At 52.5% G+C, this 19,285-nt stretch overlaps 1 protein-coding gene across 1 annotated transcript; it reads right to left on the bottom strand.

The window, feature by feature from the left end:
• Nucleotides 1-4,790: 4,790 nt before the first annotated feature.
• BRAP (BRCA1 associated protein) lies at nt 4,791-18,935 on the bottom strand. The gene is made up of 12 exons (XM_066199768.1): nt 18,786-18,935; nt 18,479-18,637; nt 17,769-17,970; nt 16,810-16,999; nt 15,290-15,403; nt 14,706-14,854; nt 12,788-12,863; nt 12,170-12,308; nt 11,679-11,788; nt 10,077-10,166; nt 8,176-8,279; nt 4,791-7,163 (listed from the first exon to the last, which is right to left on the bottom strand). The coding sequence occupies exons 1-12, from the start codon at nt 18,865-18,867 to the stop codon at nt 6,803-6,805; spliced, it is 1,776 nt and encodes a 591-aa protein (XP_066055865.1). The 5' UTR covers nt 18,868-18,935; the 3' UTR covers nt 4,791-6,802.
• Nucleotides 18,936-19,285: the final 350 nt, after the last annotated feature.

Genomic DNA, 19,285 nt, shown 5'->3' with positions numbered 1-19,285 from the left:
GTTATTACCAGCCTGCAAGGAATTTCCACTGTAGCCCTTCACCTCAGATGTTTCAATGCACTTCAGGATTAATCCCTGGGGATTAGAAGGAAACTACTACAGAGCAGGCACAGGTACATTCAAAGGACAAATTTAGGATTATTATTGTGGTTTATGTTTTTGGCAGATGACAACCACATGACTGTGTTTGGAAAAGGTTGAATTTGTTACCTCTGGTGCTCTTTCCCCTGTTCACTGTGCTAAAACCATCGGGCAAATTGGAAGTGAGACGTGAAACTTTCCCCTCCTCTGGGATGTCTCACCTGGGACTCAGATCTGGGGTTTTGGCTTCAGGAGGAACCTGCCTCTCCTGGACGGGGGCATCATCCAAGGCTCCATCCATGGAGAAGGGAAAGCCCAGGAAGCTTCTGTGAGCAGGGCCAAGCTCTTCAGCAACCACATGGCTCAAAGAGTGATGCCTTCTTCCTTGGCCTCATTTTTATTTAAGAATGGAAAAAGGGATGAATGGATTCCATACTCCCCCTGAGCCCACCCTGGGCACCAAGGGCCTATTGGAAGTGTCCCTTGGGAAAAACAGGAGCTTCCTACTGCAGTGCTGGCAGTGCATCTCCAGCATCTCTGCAGGGATGGGTTTGGAGGGAACAATCAGGTATTTTTATTTGGACTCCAACAGTGCTGAATGTGTGAGAATTAAATGCTGAAATTTAACTGCACAGTGGAATTAGTTTTCCTTACTTAACACTGCAGTGCTGGAAATCCTTGGTGATGTCCAGGGAGGGATCTCCCCTCTCACCTCTGGCTCTGAACCTGGCACGGCTTCCACAGCATTCCTTGTTTAAGCTGTGGCACCCTGGGAAACCTCAGCCTTCTGAGATTTTGGAGCCACCATTGCAGCTCAGAGCCCTGCATCCAGGCTGGCTCACAGGGAGGTTTCCACTGGAGCCTGGATCTTTGAGGGAGCCAAGTCCCACAATTCCAGCTGCAGGAATGACAGCTCCTCGTGCCCCTGGGAAGCAGCAGGGTCTGAGCACACCCTGGCTGCAGGGTCCCGAGGGAGCACTCCCTTCCAGGCCCTCAGTCACTTCCCAAGGCGAGACATTTGGATTTCTCCTCTCAGTTACAGCAAGCACAGCTGCAAATATGATCAAAAATATCTAATCCTCTTAGCTGCTGCTGCAGTTTGACTCGATCACTGCAGAGGAAAACGCTGTGATTGCAGAGTGTTGCCTGCATTCCCACGTAAGCCTCAGCTTTTACACCATTGATCATCCCTCCACATTGATTTTTTTGGAAGGAGGAGAAGGTGTTTGGCTCCTTGTGATGAAAGTGAGGGTTTTTTTTTCAGGAAGGGTTTGGAGGCCAGGAGCTCTCAGATCCCAGGGCAGCACCTGGCTCTTGGTGCTCCTTCACTGCACAAGCAGAATGCAGCTGGGATTTCTTCTTCACCAGAAGCCAGAGCACATTTGAAAGCTGTCAAGGAGAATTGCTTGGGGAAAGTCCTCTTTGCTCCTTGTGCAACTCCTGTACTTGCAGAAGGAAACTCTTGGCACAGCTGTGCTTGGACAAGACCATCCTCTCCATCAGCACGGGGCCTCCAGCTGCAGCAGCATCTCTGTCTCCTGTGGAGAGCTCCAGCTCACCCATCTCGCTTGACCACATCTCCCACTCAGCTCCTCCAGCCCTGACAGAAGGTTTTGCAACTGGGACTCCACACAGACCATGGACTCCAGCCAACAGCACCAGGAGTTTCTCCAGCCTCAGTTAGTTCTGCTTGGGCTAAGATTCCCAGTAGCGCAGAGGAATTGTTCTGGGAGATCTAGTCCTGGTGTAGATGCTAAAAGGATTTATTGTGGGTTTGGTTTTGTTTTACAGAACTCTGACACACAGATTATGAAGCTGCTTTGGATCTCATTCACACCTGTAAGTGGGGGTCTCCCAGCACCTCAAAAAGGAACCCGCCCAGGTGGGTTTCCTTCACCTGCTTAAACCCCTCTGCTGTACATTGCAAGAAGCTCTTCTTCCCCAAAGAATGTCCCATGTCCCACATCAGTGGGGACTGATAAATATCACAAATAATGCATAAATGAGGGACAAGGAGACTGGAAGGCAGTGGCCTGTAAATTGTTATCAAACCCATTGTCTTTGCATTCAGAAGACCAAGGTTTGTCCCACACTGACATTGTCCTCCAAGGCCATTGCCACCACATAGGGACGCAGAAAACTGGGAAAGAAACCAGCTCATTGCAGCCTGTCTCCAGGAAAAATCAGCACAGCCCAGGATCTCAGGCAGGGAACAAACACAGCTGCTTAACACAGCTCATCCTCACCCACTGCCCTCAGGTCTACAAACCCAGAAAACCTCTCCAACCACCAGATCAGCACGTTACTGAACCTGCAAAGACCAAAATCTCAGTTTCCTGGTGAACTCAGCTGCCAGCAGCAGCAGCAGCAAAGCTTTGCACAGCTTCCCAACCTCAACACAGCCCAGGAAACCCTCCCCAAAGAGCCCCCACCTACCCCAGCTCCAGCTCCAGCAAGGCAGCAAGCCCTCAGGTGCAGCAGCTTTGGAGGAGCTGTTGGCCCTGAAGAATGTTCAACAGGGTCCAGTTTCCTGGTGAGGAAGTAAACATTGTTCTCCCGGAGGTGTTTGATGTTTTTAACCAGCTTGGGATGGAAGGAGTTTGACTCTCCAGCTCCCTGGGAGAAGGTGGAAGGAAACCATGCGAGTGTGTTGAGGTTTGTTGTCTAACTCAATTAACCAATTACTTCCAGGTCAAGAAGGGGCAAAGCTATAACTGCTCTTGCTGCTATAAATAATGTTTGCTCAGGGGTGGTGCAGGGGCAGGAAGCCGTAGGTGTGGGGCTTCCACTTGGAATGAAAGCAAATATCTCCGATTGCTTCCTGCTCCCAGAAAACCTGTCCCTATTTTACTGTTGCTCCTCAGATTCTGGGGTGAACCCTTGGGAAATGTGTGCAGGAATTCAGGTTGGAGGAGGAATACACAAATATCCCTCCTGTGCTGCAAAACACACCCCAAACACCACTGTCTGTACTGGTGTGGGATCTCCGTTGGAGCAGCTGGATGAGTTTGCCTTTAAAACACAATTGTTAAACCAAAATGTCCATTTATGTTAAAAAAAAAAAAAGGTGTGGGGTAGGAGGTTTTGGTGAAATGGATGTGAATTTCTCAGAGCTCAAGCGAGAACAGACAAGTCAGTTGGTGCAGATCAAGGCAGGAATTTTCCAGTGGGCCTTAGGGAATTTGGCTTCAGGGGAAAGGTGAAGGGAGCAGAGAGCAGGTGGTGGGACAGCAGAGTAGCCCCTTGGAGGGCATGGCCGTGGGGGGCTCCAGCTTGGACACCTGTGGATCTGTGCCTCGAGGGGACTCAATGTCCACTCTGCTCACAGCACTGTGAGAAGTTTTCCTTGGGCACGAGCCAGAGATGTCACCTCACGCAGGACTTTGGCTTCTCTGCAGAACAGTGACATGGAGGGGATTAATTGGTATTAAGGGACAGGTTCTTCCCAAGGCACAAAAAATGAACGAGACCCTGAAACCAGAAACAAGAATATCAGATGTGTCACCCCAAACCGCCAATCCAGCTTTGCCACGGCTCTGCTGGAACATTCCCGTCATGGAGCAGTGACAGTCCAGCCCTGGGCTCCAGCTCACCCCCAGCTGCCCAAAACTTCCCTCCCAAGCAGGGGAGCAGAGCCCTCTGTGCCTGCCTTTCCCTCAGCCGGCGGAGCCGCCTCTCCCTGCACTCGCTGGGGAGCAGCTGCTGGAGTGAATCATCGCAGCATCCTCCAGACTCTGCCAAGCTCCGTGCGGCTGCTGGCTGGGACCCCGCTCCAGCCGGGCTTCTCCCTGACCACCGCAGCCCCACAGCCTCTGCTGCAGCCCCTGCCCACCTCCTCTCTCGGGCAGCTGGGTGTGCTGTCCCCACGGCGGTGACAGCAGAGGCTCCTGGTCACCGTCCTGCTCCCTGCCTGCCAGGAGGTGAAGCAGTGACCTTTTCCAGAGGGAACAGCAGGATCCAGTGAAGTTCGCAGCAGGTGCTGGCCACTAGCAGTGCTTTGGGGAGAGCAGGTCCTTCATTTCTTGCTCCTGCAGGAATATCTCCCCGTTGTTCCTCGGAGCCCATGTGGCAAGTGCCAAGGCAGGCTGTGTCCTACAGCTCCCTGGGAGACCACCCAGCACAGCCAGCAAACCCCCGTGCTGCTCAGCTGGGGAAAGGTGTGTTCCTTTCAGGATTTCCAAATTTAAAAAAAAGTCTATTTCAAGGGTTGTAACCACAGCAGGAGCTCGGCCAATCTCAGCTGTCCAGCACTGCTGCAGCCTCCTGCTGTGGGGACAGTGAGTCACAGCCAGGCCTGACCTGCTGCTCCACTTGCTGATGTCCAAACTTGACCGCAGGCTGAGGTCCCACAGGGCCAAAGCTTTTTCCAGGCACTTGTGGGTCCGGATGAGGGGTAAGGAAAAGTCACAGACCGGCCTGAGCTGGGACCTTTCCCTTCACCACAAGCCCCATTTCCTTGTGGGAAGTCTCCCAAGGGAGGGAAGCCTGGGGGAGCTCCATGATCTACAGCAGCAAATAAACACCCTGACAGACACTGCAGGTTCTCTGCTCACCTGGGATGATTTCAGGAAAAGCTGAAGGGGACTCGAGGACTGAGAGTTATTTGGTTTAATGCAAAGCATTCTACAATTCTTGTTTTTTCTGCACAAGCTGCCCAGAGATAACTGCCCAGCCTTATCTGCTCCTATCAGCTCAGCTGAGCCCAACATCCCCAGCCCAAAGAAGACCAAGAGCTCATTTGGACAGCTTTGCCTTTGAGTTAAGAACAATCAGACTTCCAAAATAACCTCCTCCCTCCCCTCCAGTGGAACATACACAGAGAAAGAACTGCACACTGGTTTAATTTTCCATCACATTTTTTGAAAATGAATTCCAAGATACAGTACAGCATCTTTAGTGTTCTACACAAAGCAAGCCTTCAGCAAAAGGTCAGAGGATCTTAATGGTGTAAAAATATATCTTAAATAAAATAGTTTCTCTAGGAGAGCAAGCCGTGCTGTACATCTCGAGGTCCTTAGAGTCATTTACAGAAGGCAAAGGCCTGGTAGTACAATCCACACACTGGGAAAGTGAGTGTACATTCCTGCTACAAAGTCAGAAAAGGTCCAAATTCCAGGTGGTGGGGGCAGATCTCCAAAGCCAAACAGGGGATGCCCAGATTGCACTAACAGCCCTGTAATTCCAGTGAGGAAGTTCAACTCTCTCTGTCCACGCAGCCAGGGAGGGGATGAGAACCACCCGCCTTCCCGGGCTCATTCCAGGGACTGGGACTTGTCCCTTTCAATGGGCCAAAAAAAGAACAACTTCTAGCAATAAAGGACTGGCTGTTTCATGCCTGTGTTCCAGGCTGGACCTGCTCAGCCTGAGCTGTATCAGTGTTCCAAAACTAAGGTAATGATTGTTCCAACAAGGACCACGATGATCCTGTGGCCTGGAAAGACAACTGAGGACTCCCCTGCCATTTTTAACAGGTGATCAGCCTTTAAATGCTCTGATTCTGAGTACAACAGCAACCAGGACAGTCGCTTCTCCAGGGGAAAACCTCCCACCCCAGAGCATCGAGTCTTAGATCCTAACTGAAAACCAACAAAAAAGCCAAACCAAAGCAGATTTGTGCACAAAATTCCCTTCCAGGACCTGTGTCCCTTTGGGGCAAGTCACATGGAAGCTTTGCCAGCTGAGGCTGTGGATAGTGCCACGTTTTGGTGAGCACAGGAACTGGAACCAAGAGCTGCAGCTCCTGGTGAGGATCCAGTACAGGGACACTGACAGCTCCGGGAATGTGGAAGGAGTTTGGAAAAGGCTGAGCTTGTCCCTCTCCTCACCTGGCTCAGAGGAGAACAGTTCCGGAGCTTACACCAACACTCCCAGTGCAGCTCTGGCCAGGGACACAGCACCCTGCTCCAGGAGCACCGGAATGCTGGGAATGTGTTCCCTAACTCACAGATGACTCCACTGAATTTGTAGAAATACCTATAAAATAACCCCACATTAAAAAGCATCCAGAACACAAAACTTCCACCCTTTCTGCCCCACAGGCAGCACAGCAACCACTGGCCTCTCAAAGGCCACCTTTAAAATGAAGAGAGATCAGAGCAAAGCCCCTTAAAGCCTTGAAATTTCCAGACCATTGGCCTTTAGGACTTGCCTGGTTTCTTACACCACTAAGATGGTTTATTTTCCACACCTCACTCCTTTTTCTTTCCAAACTACAGTTCTACTCCTGCACAGGCAGTTCTGCAATGTGTCAGGACTGCACACACAAAAAAGGAGATGTATATAACCTAATTTACACTGTTTATTAAATAAGTTCTTAATTGAGAATACTTTTAATCCAGGAGGAGAACTGGAGAAGCCTTACACACTGGGCTGAGCCTACTCTACAGCATCCCCGCAGGGAATGGGATGTTGGACATGGACACCCTCCCCCACCCCAAAAACACTCTCCAAGAAAGTCAAATGCATGACAGGAGGGGCTCTGAAAAGGAGGGAAGGCAAAATGGTCACCAAGATCTGCCTAAAAACAGCTAAAGAGTGCAGTGAAATGCTTTTAAATACCACAGACACCTCCACTGACTGGCAGCCAGTTTTATGAGCAGCTCTGGAGACAATTTCTAGCTGAGCTTTTAGTGAGCTGGGTGTTTCCAGCCCGAGTCCCGAGGTGAGCCTGGCCTGCTGCTGGCACGGCCAGTTCCAGGGTGGGAGCAGAGAATTCCTCTTCTCATTTTCCTCTCTTGCCACGGCCTCTCCTGGAGGAAGGTTTGCCCGTGCCTGCCGTGGAGGAGCTGGCAGAAGACGCCACTGCAATGTTGATCTGTCCTTCCTGAATCTCCTGGCGCGTCTCAGCTGGGAGGTGGTTGATTTTCTGTTGTGTCTCCAGGTAGAACATGACATCCCTCAGCTGCTCCTGGATCTCGGAGATCTGCAGGTCTTTCTGCTCACAGGTTTCCTTTAGCACCCTCTCCTCCTCCTTCAGTTTGTTCTGCAGCAAGGCCTGGTTTGCTCGCAAGCACTTGTTCAGTTCCTGCTCCTCCTTCAGCTCGTTGGAGAGTTTTGCCACTTTGTTGTTCAGCTGGGAACACCTTGGAGAGAGAAGCACGAGTCAGGAACAGCAGCACTGCCCACCCAGACCAAACACAGCCTTTTCACTGGATAACTGACCCCCAGCCCACCAACCCCACCTGGAATGTGGTTTTCCAGCATAGACGGACAAGGGGAGGCAATACAAGAACTTGAAATCCCCCTCAGGTCAGGCAATTCCATCTCATGCCAGATGCCAACAGCACAGGCAACAGGCAGGATGTGCCCGGGAGATGGAACTGACCTTGGACACGCACCTGCAGCTTTTGGAATGAGTGCCAAAAAGGGCACAGGGATTACAGGGGACCCTGAGAGAGCTGAGGGCAGTCAGGGGCCTCTTGCCACGCTCCAAGACACACAAAATACCATTTCATTGAGAAGGAAGATGCTCCCACAAGGGTTACAGCCTTGTGATTCACACACAGGGCTTCCTGCTCCCAAAAACTCTGCTTTTGCCCTGGCGCTTTGCTGACACCTTCCTCTGCCTTTTTTCACTCAGGAAGGGGAGCTGCAAGGAGCTCAGTGCCTGTGCTCCCTCCTCCAGGCCATGGGCCGGGAGGAACAGGGACACAGTCCCACCTAAGGATTGCATGGATCCACAATTCCCAGGCTTGACATCTTTCCTTCAGGCACTACCCAAGATCTGTATGTTCCTCTGTGCTGGGTGATGCTTCTGCTGAGCTGCCTTTCAGCCCTTTGGATGCACCCACCAAGGGCAGAACAGGCTGGCATTTCCCTCAGAGCAGAGAGAAGGAGGATCCCTGAATGCTAAACATGCAGAGCGTGTTTTGGAGCTCAGGGCCCCAAAGCTGTGCTCACTCAGACACTTCCCATTTGTGAACACCTACAGAAATCAGAGCTTTTTTTAAAGCAAGCCATGTTCTCAGTATTGCAGCTTAAACAGCTGAAAATTGCCCAGGAATAGCAGGGGTTTTTTTTTTTTTTTTTCTTTTTGGATGTCAGTGCACGGTGTTTTAATGGCTGCATGGAACTGAACCTGGCAGCGGTACCCACTTCCTCTCCACTGACTGCTTTTCTTTGAGCAAGTCATTGAGCCGCTGTTCCAGACTGTCACACTTCTCAATGGTCTCTTTAAATTTGGTCTTCATGTTGTTAATCTGTAAAAACAAACACAGGGGCATTTCCAACAGAACAGCTCAAAGTCCGCTGCCCTTTCGTCAGGACACTCGGTTTTCCAAAAGCGTTCCTAGACTTTGACCAATTCCTCTGCCCAGGTAAGGAAAGCTTGGAGCCAAGGCTTTGTTCTGGTGAGGACCCCCCATGTCACCCTCAGATCCCAGACAAGGAGCCACGTTGCCGTGGAAGCTGCTCCCACAGAACAGCAACTCCGGCTGCAGATCCGTGCCAGGCACTGCCAAAAGCTGCAACAGCTCTTTAACTTCTTCCTGCCTGCATCCAGCATTCCTTCGGCCACTCTCTCGTGGTTCTGGATCCAGCAGCAGACTCAGATTTCTACCTCGAGGCGTTACAAGGCCGGGTTTTTGCTCATTTTGAGCTAAACCTCAGAGAATGAGTGTGAAGATGAACAGGGGCTGACTCAGCAGTGCTGCCATAAGGCACTGACCCACTGACACCAATATCTCCCTCACACAAACACAAACACACCCTGGCCATGGCCTTCCTCTTCCCTCTGCTGCCCCATTCCAGCTGCTGCTCCTGGAGAAAGCCAACCTCTCTTCCAGGTGTCAAACCTCCAGCATGAGATTTACAGGAAATTTAGGAATTCTCGTTGCCCTTCTGTTGGTGCCTCCAGCACTCTCACATGGAGTGGGACAGGAAAGTAATGGAAAACACTTTCCTGGAGGAGCAGTCTGGACAAATGTCAGTGTCAGCACACATGGATGCAGAGCAGGTGTGAAGCCTTCCAGTCCTAATCTGGGAATGTTTGTGCAACTGACGGTTAATCAGGCTACTTCCCTGAGCTCAGGCTACTTCCCTGAGCACTGATAATGGAATACACTGCATGGTGGCACCGATCCAGACAAGGCTTACATGGAGTAAGTGCCATGGATAAAATTATTGGGATCTTTAAACGTGAAACCATGCTTGGAGCAGGGATCAGAGTGATTTGATTTTAAAGCTGCTTTGAGGATTGTGTCTCCTGGCCACTTGCAAGATGATTTTTGATATATATTTTCCTTTTATAGGGCTCTCCGTAAGATTCCTGGGACTGTTCTTTAGGACAAGGTCAATGACGACCATTTCAACGGCCACAATTTCTCTTTTTGCTTAATTGCAGACACTTAAATGGTTAATTAGAAGTCCTGAAGAAAGTTAAGGTCTTAATTCTAAATCCTGACTCACTTTAAACCTGGTTGAAAGGATCTATGTAGAATGAAAAAGCAGTAGAATATCCTCCCTGGATTTTTCCTGGTGACATTTTGAAGCAGTCCTGCCTGCAGGATGCTTTATAGGAGGAGACTCTGAACTTTTCCCAAAGGGTGATGAGGAGAGAGAGGGGATCAAAAAGAAAGGGCAAATCAATATGCATTTGGAGCAGAGAGACAGTTCCACCTTCTGCAGCCGAGCAAATTAAAGTCATATTGTCTCTGCTCCACCAACATTCCCAGGAGATCCGTGTCGGAGAGACGGATGGCTCCGGGATCCTGCAGCACCACACGCTGCCTTCCACCACTGCTGCATTTTCCTGGCAGCACATTTAAATCAAGCTGCAATCTCTGTGGCAATCTACCTGCTTCTGCACCACTGAGCAGCAAATTGCTCCCTGGGAGCAGCCAGATAAGGGACAGATCCATCTTGGAGCCAATTCTCCCAGCTGGGAGCGGAGCAGGCTGCGGCAGGTGGCATCCAGGCTGAGCCAGAGATCCAGCAGCTCCTTCTTCTCCCATTTAACAGGGCCAGGACCCTTCCCACGGGCCCAGGGCAGAGCTCACCTCTTCAGCTGTGTCCTTCTCGATCCGGACAATCTTGTTTTCCCAATAGATCCGCTGGGATTCCAGCTGGCTCGTCAGCAAATAGGAATACTACAAACACACAGACACGCAGCAGTCAGGGTGGCCCTGCCGGTTAAGGAGCCCCAAGGGTTCCAATCCACAAGTCAATTTAACCAGATGAAATCAGGAGGTTCTGGACACACATCCCAGCTGCAGATCCAGCTGATGGCTTTCACCAGTTTGATTTCACAAATGATTTTGGGGTTTTTTGAAATGAAGAAAAGCCTTTACATCACAAGGATCAATGAAGTAAAAGTATCAAGCCAAGAACTTTTTAAGGAGGTGACAGATTTTTCATGGGAATAGCAATAAATGTCTACAGGAAAATGAAGCATCATCCATCCCTGTCCTGAGAGTCTGAGATTCCAAAGGCTGAGGGGAAGAGTTCCCCAACACAACCCAAACTCCAGTGCAGTAGGATCAATGCACATATCCAGCTTTCCTGAAAGATTTCTGGGAAAGCACTCTTAGCTCTCCATAACTATTCCCAATTACTCTTCTCCAACATGTATGGCAAGGATCTGTGCCCTACATCCCTTTCTTTTCCTTTTTAGTTCTGCAAATGAGTCATGAGAAGGTTGAAAAAGGTGATTGCTCCTTTTCATCAGGCTAATAAGCATCAAATTAGGCATTCACTAGAGAATTAAACATGCACAGAGCCTTGATCACTCTCAGTAATTTCTGAGTGCCAAAACACTCTGCCAAATGCATTCTGTCTTCAATCTTTCAATCTCATAAGAAAGAGAGATCTTACATGCTTTAAGCAACAACCTCACAAAAAAAAAAGGGTTAAAATTAGCTGGTTTAACATCTAAGTGTTATTCAGAAAATTCACTGAAAAGCAACCAAATATTTATGTGAGCAATGAGCTCCTCCAGTCTGGTCTCTGTGGGCTGTTCCTCCTCACAAACCCTCGTGTCTAATGCGGCTGAAATCGTGCTGCAGTGGCTGCTCAGTGAAGCAGGGATTTCAAGCTCCTCTCCTTTAGTTACGAGAGAAGCTGGGCAACAGGTACAAAAAGTAAATAAATCATTATCTGTTCAAGGGAAGGGAACAGAATAGAGCTGGCATCACACGGTCAGCTCTCTGTGCTCGCCAAGGTGAGCCCACAGCTGTGGATTCCTGCATCCTCGTTCGATTTGGGAGCAAAACTACCCAAACTGACAGTTCCACACAGATCCTGCCTCTGAACCCAAGCCACAGATCCACTAGGAAGGGTCTGGGGAGGGACTCAGACCCCCTTCTCCCTCCAGTGCCCCCTGTTTGCAGCAGCACAAGCAGCTCCTCTTCAATCACCAGTGACCACAGGAAGACACTGCAGCCAGCTCACTGCGCTGCATCGGCTCTGCAGAGCCAGGGAGAGGCTTAAAAAAAAAAATTAAAGAGGAAAAAAAAGCAGTAAACCCATCCTGCTCCTGCCTGGAGACAATTTCCTCCAGGCTGGGAGCAGATCTGCTGCCTCAGCTGACGGGATTGAACCGTGGTCCTGGCGGGGTTGGAAACACTTCCACAACACAGATTCCAAAAAGTGAAAATATTTACCTCTAATTGTAAGGCATCAATTTTCTCCTCCTGGCACATATCCCCCTCACACTCATACTGAACTAGCTTGCCATCAGTTTTGCTTGCCACCAGCCGATGGACGTAGTTGTCTGGGGAGAGAAAATCCAGAAAATCAGATCTGAGGAACCCCGATCACGGATTAAATCACCCGGACCCTGCCCCTCGGCAAGGCACAAAGCCAACACCACGTGGATTTGTTCTTTAGCAGATTCCTCCCAGCCACCTTCTGGGACATGGAAAAAGGATGGAAAAGGGCAAATTGGGAAAGGAGTAACATGGATGGATGGAAACGGAGTAACAAACATTCCAGGGACACCGTGGGACCACCCTGGTTCGTGACAGAGTCACCTTCTCCCTCCTCCAGCACCAGGAAGCCACCGTTAGAGCAGAGGTGGCTGCTTCCCAAAGTCAGGGATTAGCCCAGACACCACCTGGTCCATGCCCAGCCCCGGAGGGCGCCCCAGGCTCACCCCCGGCGTAGTCCCAGACGCGGTGGTTGGTGAGCTGCATGGCGTACGTGTGCTGCGTCTCCTCAAAGTGCTTGTAGGCGTGGCGGCTGACGTAGCGCCCGCAGCCGATGTGCCCGCAGATCAGACAGATCCACAGGTTCTGCAACGCAAAGGCACCTCTGATCTGGGGGGCGGCAGCACCCAGAGACAGCCTGACCCACGCCAGGCACACCCTGGGGAACGAGCACTGTTTGCTTTCCCACTCGCCCTGCCCATCAAAGGCTGTTACAGCCCTGCAGGGGCTGGATGAATCCCACCCGGATGGGAGAGTGGCCTTGGCTAAGGAATGAGGGATCTCAGCAAGCTCTGGAGGGCACAGACTGGAAGGGCCACCACCATCAGGCTGCTTTAGCCCCCTGCTGTCACACAGTTCTTTCTAAGAATTGCAGAGGTTTGTCAGAACAGGAAACCCGTGAGGTAACATCCCTTCCCAGCACGGATGCAACTCAAATTGAAAGCTGATACCCCACTGGCTGGTAAAACCAGCCCAAAATCAGCCTGAGAATTAAGCCCCAAAGCAACCCAAGCAGCTGTGCAGTCAGATCTAGGCCAGATCTCACCATCCACCCACCTACTTACTTCTTGAACTCCACACTCAAAACACTTGTTCTCTTCCACGGGCTCTGGAGTCTGGCAGTACCTGCACACAGGGCACCTGGAGGGCAACAAGAATGCCATGAGACACAAGGATCAACAACTTCACATCCCAGTCATCGAAAAGAGAGCCAGAGAGCTCCAGAGAAACGCCTGCAGGATGTTCCCTGTATCACCCATCAGCTCACATTGACCCCACCTGAATTCATTCCACACAAAGTTATGGTTTTAAGCTGGTGACTGAACAGAGAACAGTTCTCCCAAAGCCATTTCACCTGGATCTGGTGTTGCTGCAGTCCAAGGGGTTTACACAGAAGCTACACACTGAGGAAGGGCATTGGAACTACACACTGCTGGGGGCAGCCAAGTGACACTCTGCAAACACCCCTGAGTCCTTAAAACAATCCTGAGGAGATGCTTCAATCCCATCCCAACCCAAAGGATTCAATCTCAGCTTTCCCAGGATGAACATCCTGTAACTGTTCCCTAAAAGAATCAGTAGCAGGAATCCCTTCTGGATCTACCAAAGACCCACATCTTTCCTCTCTTCTGGAACTCCCTTGGTGCTGCCACAGGGACAGAACACCCCAGACCAGAAGGAAGCTGTGTCCAGCCCTGGAGCAGCAGCAGCTCAGCTCAGGAATGGATAACTGAGGCTGCTGCCAGGACTGTTTATGTATTTTTCATTAGCTGCTGGGCAAGCCCCAGAAATCTCCCAGGGAAGAGACAACTGGGCTGCAGTCAGTTCCTAGACAAATTCAGGCACCTGCAGCCTCCGTGGTGCGTGAGCAAGGAGAAAAGGGGTTTGTCTCTGTCATTTCTTCAGACTGGGAGCATAAATTCTGCTAAAATTGTACATTCCATATTTTAGGGCTATCTGGGATCTCTCTCCTGTGCTGGCTATGCTCCACTGCCCCAAATTTCCACTGGCTTGGATTTATGGAGCAAAGCAGCCCATCAGTCTGCACAGCTCCAAATCTGATTCATCTCACTGGGTTGTTACACTTAGGAGTGGCAGATCACAGAGAGCTACAGTCTTCCTCACATTCCATCAGACAATCCAGGAACTGGGATAGCAGGGATGGAGCAGCCACAGGGAGGATCTGCAGCCTCCTGCTGCAGTATCTGTGCCTGCCTGAGGTGCAGCAAAGTGTCCAGAGGAATGGCAAACACACCCAGCTGACAGCAGCACTTGAGGGCTCCAGGCACACCCAAATCCCACTCCACAGGGATTTGGGAAGCTGGGAGCACCAAGAGGAAAGGGTCAATGGCAGCAAGAACAGCTGCTCTAAGGACAGACACAGGTCCAGCCTGCCCGGTGCCATGGAGGGTCTCCCTGTGCCAGGGACACGAGTCCCCATCACTCACCTGGAACAACAGGAGCCTCCCCTGCCTGATCTACTGAGCCATCTTGTCATCACCCCTTCTTCCCCTGCCTTCCCCTTCCCAGCGTGCCCCTGCACACCTCCTCTTCCTCCCCTCCCAGCATCCAGGCAGGAGAGAAGGCTGCAGGGCTCCCCACAAGGCCCCTCAGCTCCAGGCAGGAGCAGATCCATCTGCAGTGCCAAGGAAAGGCCTGGCCGAGCTGCCAAGGCTGAGTGAAGCAGGGCTGTGTGTGCAGCCAGGCCTGTTTAGCCCAGCACTTTTCTCCTGGAGTATTTTGAAATAATCAGCATTCCTCCACAACTGCCTCCCTGCCTCAGCAGCGAGGCCCTGGGGAATCATTGTTCAATTACTTTTGGCGGGGAGATTTCTCTCTGGGAGCCCCTTAATGGGAAAAAAACCTGAGCATTAGGACTTGCAGTAAATTCCTGCCCCCACAGTGACGAGCAGAGCTTTGTCAGCACAACCCCCAGCGCTCCAAGCAGGGCCTCAGAGGTGGAAATAAAGCCCAGGCTCTCACGTGGTGTCCTCCCAGCGCTGCAGGCACTGGCTGTGGAAGCTGTGGTTGCACAGCGTGGTGAGGATCCCGTTCACAGACTCATCCATCCTCTCCAGGCACACGGTGCACTTGGGCAGCTCCGTCAGGTCCATCACGGGCAGGCTGGCCCCCTGCAAGCATCAGGCACAGAGAAACTGCTCAGCACCTTCCCATCACCAGCAATTAACTCCAACTTCCCATCACTGCTGGCACCAGGGTTCAACTGACACAGGAACGCTGTGAGGCCTCACAGTGGTTGGGAATTTATTGCAAAGATAAAAAAGTGATCCCCAACATTCCAAGGGCCACAGCCAGGGCTCAGTGAAGGGGCTGCACCTGCAACCAGCCCCAGTGTGCTCTGTGAACTCCCTAAATTACAACCCAAGGCAGGTTTAGCTCACAAAATCCATGGAGTCACCACACAAACTCTTCCAAGGACCACTGGAATATGAAATGGAGTTGGGGATGATGTGTTAAGGTTTTTTTGCTGCTAAATTCTCCAGATAATCCTGTTAAAACCTTCTGAAGTGCAGGGGAAAAAAAAATAAAAAACAACCCAAACTTACATCTTCTGACTTGAAGACTTCAGCCCTTTCCACATAGACGAGCTGGCAAACGTCCTCCTCGATGGAGTTGAACTGCCGCCCATTGCAGGCCATGTAGAAACTGTCTGCATCAGCCTGAGCACAGAGCAGGGGAAACTGGTTAAAAACAGAGAAATCCCAGCTCATCCAACCAAGGGAGAGGAGGGGAAACCTCCCATGGCCTCCCTGGAACACCAGAGGAGGGGGTTCAGCCAGCTCCAGGCTCTGCATTTTGGCGCCGGGTTTGGCACCATCTCTGGAAGACACAAGTGAAGTTCAGGGCAGTGACAGCACACTGACATTGGAGCATTCAGCAGGAACTGGGGACTCCCCTTCAGCACCTGTTTCACCCTTTGTCAGCTATTTCAGTGCATTAGCAAAGCAAATTTGGGTTACACAAATGTAAGAGGGGCACATTGCAGGCTGGTGTCAGGGACAGGAGCAGCAGTTGAACTGTGGGAGAGAATCCACTCACCACTCACAGTCCAGGCACTTTCCAGGGCAAAAGAGGCAGAACTGACCCAAACCCATTGTCCCTTTTCCCTCAGGAGCTTCCCAAACTCTTTCTCCACAAGCACCACACTGGACTGAGGCAATCAGCTGAATGCCACATTCTCATTCTCCTGGTGATTCCAGGCAGGAGCATAAAGAACCTGGAGATCTGTTTTGCTACCTGCAGGCACAGCCATTAGGGGTCAACAGAGCTTCAGGGAACTGCCTGAGAAACAGGAACTTCAGCGTGAATTGAGCAAAAGTTTAGGGATTTGTTGCAAGGCTATTAGTTTGCTGCAATACCGGTTTAGCACTAAATATCTGCCTGAGTAATTTAATGCAATGAGAGATATAAAACCATCTTTGTAACAACTGCATTAACACAAAACTCACACAAATCCTCCATCTGCACAAAGAGCTTGGAGAAATCTCTCAAGCAGAATTCACAGCTGGGGGAAATCTCTCCCTGACCCCCCCTAAAAAAATCCTGTGCAGCTGAGAGAAGAGGATGTCCAAGTGAAAGGGTCCACACAGGAACCTGAGGAAGGAATTTAAAGCTGCCCAGTCTGAGGGGCCTAAAGGAGCAAACTGTGTTATCTGGCTCTCAGATTGAGGGGCTCTGTCCTTTCCACACTGGTAGCGGCTGTGAGACAACCCAGCTCCTCAGAAAAGCAGGAAAAGTCTTCCTTAAAACAATGGGAGCTCCCCTGGCTGGGTCTCTTCTGTTCAGCACAGCACAAGACTCTGAACAAGCTGAGAGATAGCAGAGAACTCTGAAAATGGACTAATTTTTAAAAAAAATATCTTGCCAAAAGAAAAGGACCCCCAGAACATGGCATCCACTGCTTCCAGGTGTGGGACTAACCTCAGCAGCCCTGGGAATTTTCTGGGAAAGAGGACAGGGCTGTTTCTCCAAGGGTCTCAGGGCTGCCGAGTGAAGCCACCCAACCCTCCTGAAGAGTGACTCTGTGTGACATTCCTGTGGCCAAGGAAGGCTGGAAGCATCTCACCTGGGAGCTGAACTTGATGAGCACCATGTACTGGTTTGGGGTGGAGTCTCTGATGATCTTCATGTGCTCGATCACCTCGTAGAAGGAGGCCACAAACTTCATGAGGTCGTGGCTGGTCATGGTGGCGGGGACGGTGAGGATGCAGAGCATGGCACTGCGCCGCACGTCCTCCTTCAGGGACGTCATCTTGCTGGGGACACAGCAGGGACACAGCTGCGCCTCGGCTCCCACAGGAGGACAGCAGGACGCAGCTGGACACGCAGCCCCAACCACGCAGTCACAGCAACTCTGCTGTCAGACTTTAACCCTCTTTTGTCACGGTGAGTGACCACAAACAGGCATCCTTCAGCCAAGGATTAACCTGGGCAGCTCCAAGAACAACGGGATTGCCAGGAATGGTTTGACAGCTGTTTTGCTGTAAAAACAGCTGAAGTTGGCAAGCCCCAGATGTGCAGCACTATTCCCAGAACAACTGAGCAATGTTTGTTACTATTCCCAGTGCCCGTCTGGTGGCTCCTGGTGGCTTTTGGGAAGACCTGAAACGGGAATTCTCACACAATTGTAGGGGAGTGGTGTGGAATTGTAACCCCTGTGGAATACAGGATGAGACCTCCTGCCTCACACAGCTCCCCAGGCTTGTCACCAAGGCCACAAAGATCAGGATTTAATTGGGGGATCCTTCGGAAAGCTGCTTTCAAATGTCTTTTTTTTGAATCCGTGTTTGTCTTGCACTCTCACAAGCCCTCAGCACCCCCAGTGTCACACACAGCTGTCACAGGTGTCACCAACAGCTGAGGGAGCCAGGCCAGCCCCAAGCTCCACCACTAACATCAGTCACTCTCTGCATTCCCAGGAGCGAGTCACCCTTCCTGTTTGTCCCCACTTAGGAGCCACAGCCCCAGGGTGGCCAACTCACCCTGCCATTCCCACCTGAGCCACCATTAACCAGGAGTTCTTACTTTGTTTTGTACAGGTGCATAATTCCATGAACGATTTCAACCGAGGGGTTCCCGCTGAAGAAGGAAATCTGGTCTGGGAGCTGTTTGGAAGGCGAGTCTGGAGCAGCCTCACACTCCTTGCTTTGATCCTCCTGCTTAGTTTTGTCCTCAGCTGAAGCAGCCTCCGATGATTTTCTTCCTTCCATGGCAGCTTTGGCTTCATCTTTCACAAAGGCAAAGTTTCCCCATTACTGAGGGGAAGGGACCACGAGGATCACCCGGGGCAGCTCCTGGCCCTGCACAGACCCCCAACGATCCCAGCCTGTCCAAACTCTCCTGGAGCTCTGGCAGCCTCGGGGCCGGGACCATTCCCTGGTCAGTGCCCAGCACCCTCTGAGGAAGAGCCTTTTCCCTAGATCCAGCTCAATCCCCCCCTGACACAGCTCCAGCCCTTCCCTGGGTCCTGTCCCTGCTCCCAGAGATCGGGGCCGCCCCTCGGGATGAGCTCAGTGGGAGGCGCACACCAGGAATAACCAGCTCTGCCACCCGCATCCCAACTCACATTCCTCAGCTTCTCTGCTTGTTTTCCGAACTGCAGGGCCGCCTCCGGACTCGCAAACCGCACAGCACCCGCACCCCCGCCCCGCCTGGCCGGTGACGGCACCGGGACAACGTCCCCACCCCGGGGCGGCCACCGGCGACCCCAAACCGCCGCCGCCGCCGGCCGGTACCTGCCCGCGGCTGGATGGTCTCGATGATCACGTCGGTCATCTCCCTGCGGCCCAGGTGCTGGTGCAGGATGGCCGCCCGCTCCCCGGGGCCCTTCCCCTCCAGGCAGGCGGGCACGGCGGCGGGGACCGCGCCGGTGCTCTCCGCTGCCATGTCCGGAGCTGCGGGGACAAAGCGGGCGTTGGCGCGGGGCGCGGAACCCCGGCACCGGCAGCACCGGGACGGCCCCCGCCGGCAGCTGCGCGGTGCGGAGCGGGCCCGGCCGCGCTGCCCCGCGCCCCGCCCGTGCCTCCGGCGGGGGGAACCCACCGGCCGCGCTGTAGGCGAAGCCCGCGGGCAGCGGGGAGGTCCCGGCCAGCTCCAGCCGGATCACGACCAGGGACACGCTCATGAGCTCCGCGGGGCCGCCGCCGACCGGGACCGGGACCGGCGCCGCTTCCGCCTCCCGCACCTTTCCCCTCTGACCCCGTGACGTCACGGCGCGGTGACGTAGCAGGCGGCGCGGCGGCGGCGGCGGTAGCGCGCGGGGGGCTGCGAGGGGCGGCCGCTGCTTCTCGCGAGAGCTCGAGGTAGGTTCTCGCGAGAGCGGGAGCCTTGCCCCCGGCCGGGCCGGGGGGTGTGAGGGGCCCGCGGTCTCTGAGGGGGAGAGAGCCCGGCATCATCGAGTCCAGCCCCTGAGCCATCCCCGCCTTGTCACCTCCTTGGACACCTCCAGGGGTGGGGACTCCACCACCTCCCTGGGCAGTTCCAATCCCTGACCACCCTTTCCATGAAGGAATTCCTCCTGATGTCCAGCCTGGACCTCCCCT

This window comes from Chamaea fasciata, unplaced genomic scaffold (genome assembly GCF_029207755.1).
Source record: "Chamaea fasciata isolate MVZ Bird 193981 ecotype frontalis unplaced genomic scaffold, bChaFas1.0.hap1 SCAF_18, whole genome shotgun sequence".
Classification (NCBI taxonomy): Eukaryota; Metazoa; Chordata; class Aves; order Passeriformes; family Sylviidae; genus Chamaea; species Chamaea fasciata.
This window is presented reverse-complemented; position numbering and strand designations above follow the sequence as displayed.

Bases quoted from the DNA above. Each gene is read 5' to 3' on its own strand.
- BRAP (XM_066199768.1), bottom strand. From the start codon at position 18,867: ATGAGCGTGTCCCTGGTCGTGATCCGGCTGGAGCTGGCCGGGACCTCC. The intron at 15,404-16,809 runs GTGAGATGCTTC...CTCTGTGCTCAG, and splicing joins TCATCAAGTTCAGCTCCCAG to GCTGATGCAGACAGTTTCTA. The intron at 14,855-15,289 runs GTAAGTTTGGGT...TGATGCTTGCAG, and splicing joins AAGTCTTCAAGTCAGAAGAT to GGGGCCAGCCTGCCCGTGAT.